Consider the following 2863-nt stretch of genomic DNA (forward strand, 5'->3'; position numbering starts at 1 on the left):
CGTACACACACACACACACACACACACACACACCTCCCGCTATGGTTCTCTCTCTTTTTCACTCCATCCCGCTAGATCCCCAGCTCGTTTCATTTCCCGCCCTTTTTTTCATGCTTTGTTTTCAGTATTTCTCGCCTCTTTTGCCTCAAAAGAAAACAAAACAAAAAAAGAGGACGGCACAACCTCCAACACAAGAACATCAATGACGAAAACGACGGGAAACCACACGAACCGAACTACCATTCGACGACGTGCTGCTCGAGGTGGTAACACTACCTCCGCCGCTGCTGCTGCCGCTACTGCTGCTGCTGGAGTCACTGCGACTGCGCTTCTGTCCCCCGGTTTTTGTCTTTCCCTTTAACAACGACTCCTCATGCAGCCGAGCCTTTTGCAGTGCAAGCATTTCCTCCCTGTTTCCGGCTGCCACCGCCGCCAGGAGCTTTTCCTTTTGAGCCGGATCCTGCACAAGGGCCTCATACGCGGCTGCAATCGACTGGCGTCGCGCGACACTAGGCACGTCCACGTGCAGGATGCGTGAAAGCAGCGTGGGGCGTCGCGCAATTTCCGTGGCATCCGGTGAGAAGTCTTGTGCGGTGCCTACCGGTGCATCAAACACCGCTGTCAACGCCATATACGCATGGGTAAAGACAGAGGTGATAACGTGAAAGCTGCGCAGCGAGCTTGCAGCGTTATTTTGCGTACAGCCTGGATCCTCTAGCATCACCTGTGGGGGTCCCAACGAGGGACGTTGCCCTGCCGGGCTGCTAAACGCCACCGCAGACGTGTCGCTGCGTCGAAAGTATCGACCGTCGTCCAGCAGTGAGATACCGCAGCGGTCATAGTTAAAGTACATGCCATAGTAACGGAAAAAATCCACAAGCAGCTTCCCAAGACCGGTGTATGCCCGTTCCTCCGGCCGCTCTGTGTAAATGGGGTGGTGTTGCAAGAAACTAATCACGAGCAGAGTTGTCGCGAAGGATCCAAGCCCACCATGATAGGGCTCATGCATCCCGCGCTGCTGCAAAAAGTATTTCACCAGTATGGTCAATGGTCGTGCCTCGGGAAAGCTGCGAAGCATGTCTAAAACAATGGCAGAATTTCTTTGGCCATCCTCGGCGTTAATGCTGATATCCACGTCCAACAAGGAGTGACGGTGCTGAAATTTCACCAGCGGTACCTTCGTCTTAAGAATAAGCTGGGGATATGCGGTGTGGCATAACCCTTCACGGCTGATTTCACGTGCTAGCGACGTCAGTGCCTCCTCCGTCGAGAGCGGAACATTCAGGATAGTCATGTCTAGATCAGAAAGAGGCAGCAAGAGACCCGTCAACACACTACCAAACACGATGGGTTCACAGTCAGGCCAAAGACGCTTAGCGATCGCCCGTACTTCCATCCCAATAATGCCTCTCATGAAGACCTCTGCCTCGGACGGACGAAGGTAGTCCACAAGGTCGCAGATCTCTTGATGCAACGCGATGGTCGCGTTTGGCGCGTACCCGCCGTGCTTTGTGTAGCGTTCCACACTCCAAAGTGGAACCACGCGCTGCTGCGTCGGAAGCGAAGGCTTCGAGTCCGAGCGCGGTGAGGAGGCGAACGAGGCAGTGGGCACCATCAACCCATCCCGACCCTCCCACACCGTGAGTGTGGCCTGCAGGTCACTCTTTGCGACATCTGCCAGTGCGCCAGAGGCGGGAAGAAGACTGAGGTAGTCCCCACGGATCCCCTCGTCGTCGGCGCCATTATCACCCTTTCTGGCTGGCTGATTTGCCTCAACCACCACCTCCGGTGTGCGTCCCCCACCCGCGCCAACGCTCGCATCTCCCTCCCTGACTGGTGAGGATGAGGTTGATTTTGTTTTGGAATTGGTGTTTGGAGTTGTTGTAGTTGTCTGTGTCGTTGCTTTTCCGTCGTTGCTGTCACTGGCACCATTTCGCTGCTTTTGACGTGTGTGTTGATGGTCACGCAGCTTTTGTGTCAACGCCACGGAGATGGGCGGCACCAGCGGTGCCTCCACCTCCTCCATCATCAGCCACTCCCCGCTGAAATCGCTATGCCTCTGCTGAAAGCGCGAAAACAGGCTGCAGGTCTCTGCCGGGGGTGGAATGTACGGTGCCTTGCCCGCGTCGGCAAGGGTTTTTTCATTATTAACGTTGTCGGTGGCTTTAGCGTCGTTGCGGGTCAGCGATTCATCAACGGCAACCACCGACGCGTGAGTAACAACGCGTGCACGGCGCTTCATTGGTGTCCCCACTCCACCGTACTCCTTCACACACACACGCAGAAAACGAAAATGCTGCAGGTATATATATATATATATATATGCGTGTCTACCAGCTAAAGGGTGTTTGATGTGGAGAAGAGGGAAAATGGAAAAGTAAGGAAAAGCGGCAGTTCCACCCACCACTCACGCTCACTCCTCCTTTAAAGACCCCCCACGGACCACCGCGCTGGCTTCTTTTCTACGCCCTCCCTTGTGCCGGTTTGCTTGCCTGTTCGCTTTTCGGTTTCACGCCCCTCTTCTCTCTCCTTTGCTCTGTGCGTTCATCGTGCACAACGTAAGGCATGTAAAGAGTGAGAGATGGAGGCAGTAAAGCAGCAGCAGGACGATGAAGTAGGATTACCTGCAGATAAATGAGGAAAACACAGAATGTGCACGCAGGCTCCCGCAGTCGTTCCACGCCAAGTGCGCCAAAAAGACAGAGAGTGGCGGTTGGCATCTCCGCAGCAGCGGCAGGACCAAAAGAGAAAAATAAAAATAATAATAATTAATAACACGCATAAGTTTTGTTGTCGTTTCGCTCTTTTTTTTTTTTTGGCTTACGTTTTGCATTATATATATATATATATATATATATGTATC

At 53.3% G+C, this 2863-nt stretch overlaps 1 protein-coding gene across 1 annotated transcript, besides 4 other annotated features; it reads right to left on the bottom strand.

Moving 5' to 3' along the window:
• Positions 1-3: 3 nt before the first annotated feature.
• Positions 4-33: a microsatellite.
• A 166-nt stretch (positions 34-199) lies between these two features.
• Positions 200-2242, bottom strand: TraAM80_07809 (DNA polymerase sigma; the record flags this gene model as incomplete). Its single annotated transcript, XM_029384587.1, has 1 exon — positions 200-2242. One exon carries the CDS (start codon positions 2240-2242, stop codon positions 200-202), a length of 2043 nt encoding a protein of 680 aa, XP_029235584.1.
• Positions 2243-2303: 61 nt separating this feature from the next.
• Positions 2304-2324: a microsatellite.
• A 418-nt stretch (positions 2325-2742) lies between these two features.
• Positions 2743-2775: a sequence feature (A-rich).
• A 58-nt stretch (positions 2776-2833) lies between these two features.
• Positions 2834-2858: a microsatellite.
• The last annotated feature ends 5 nt before the right edge of the window (positions 2859-2863 follow it).

The sequence above is a fragment of the Trypanosoma rangeli genome (assembly GCF_003719475.1).
Source record: "Trypanosoma rangeli strain AM80 chromosome Unknown Tra_15.4_contig_00345, whole genome shotgun sequence".
Lineage (NCBI taxonomy): Eukaryota > Euglenozoa > Kinetoplastea > Trypanosomatida > Trypanosomatidae > Trypanosoma > Trypanosoma rangeli.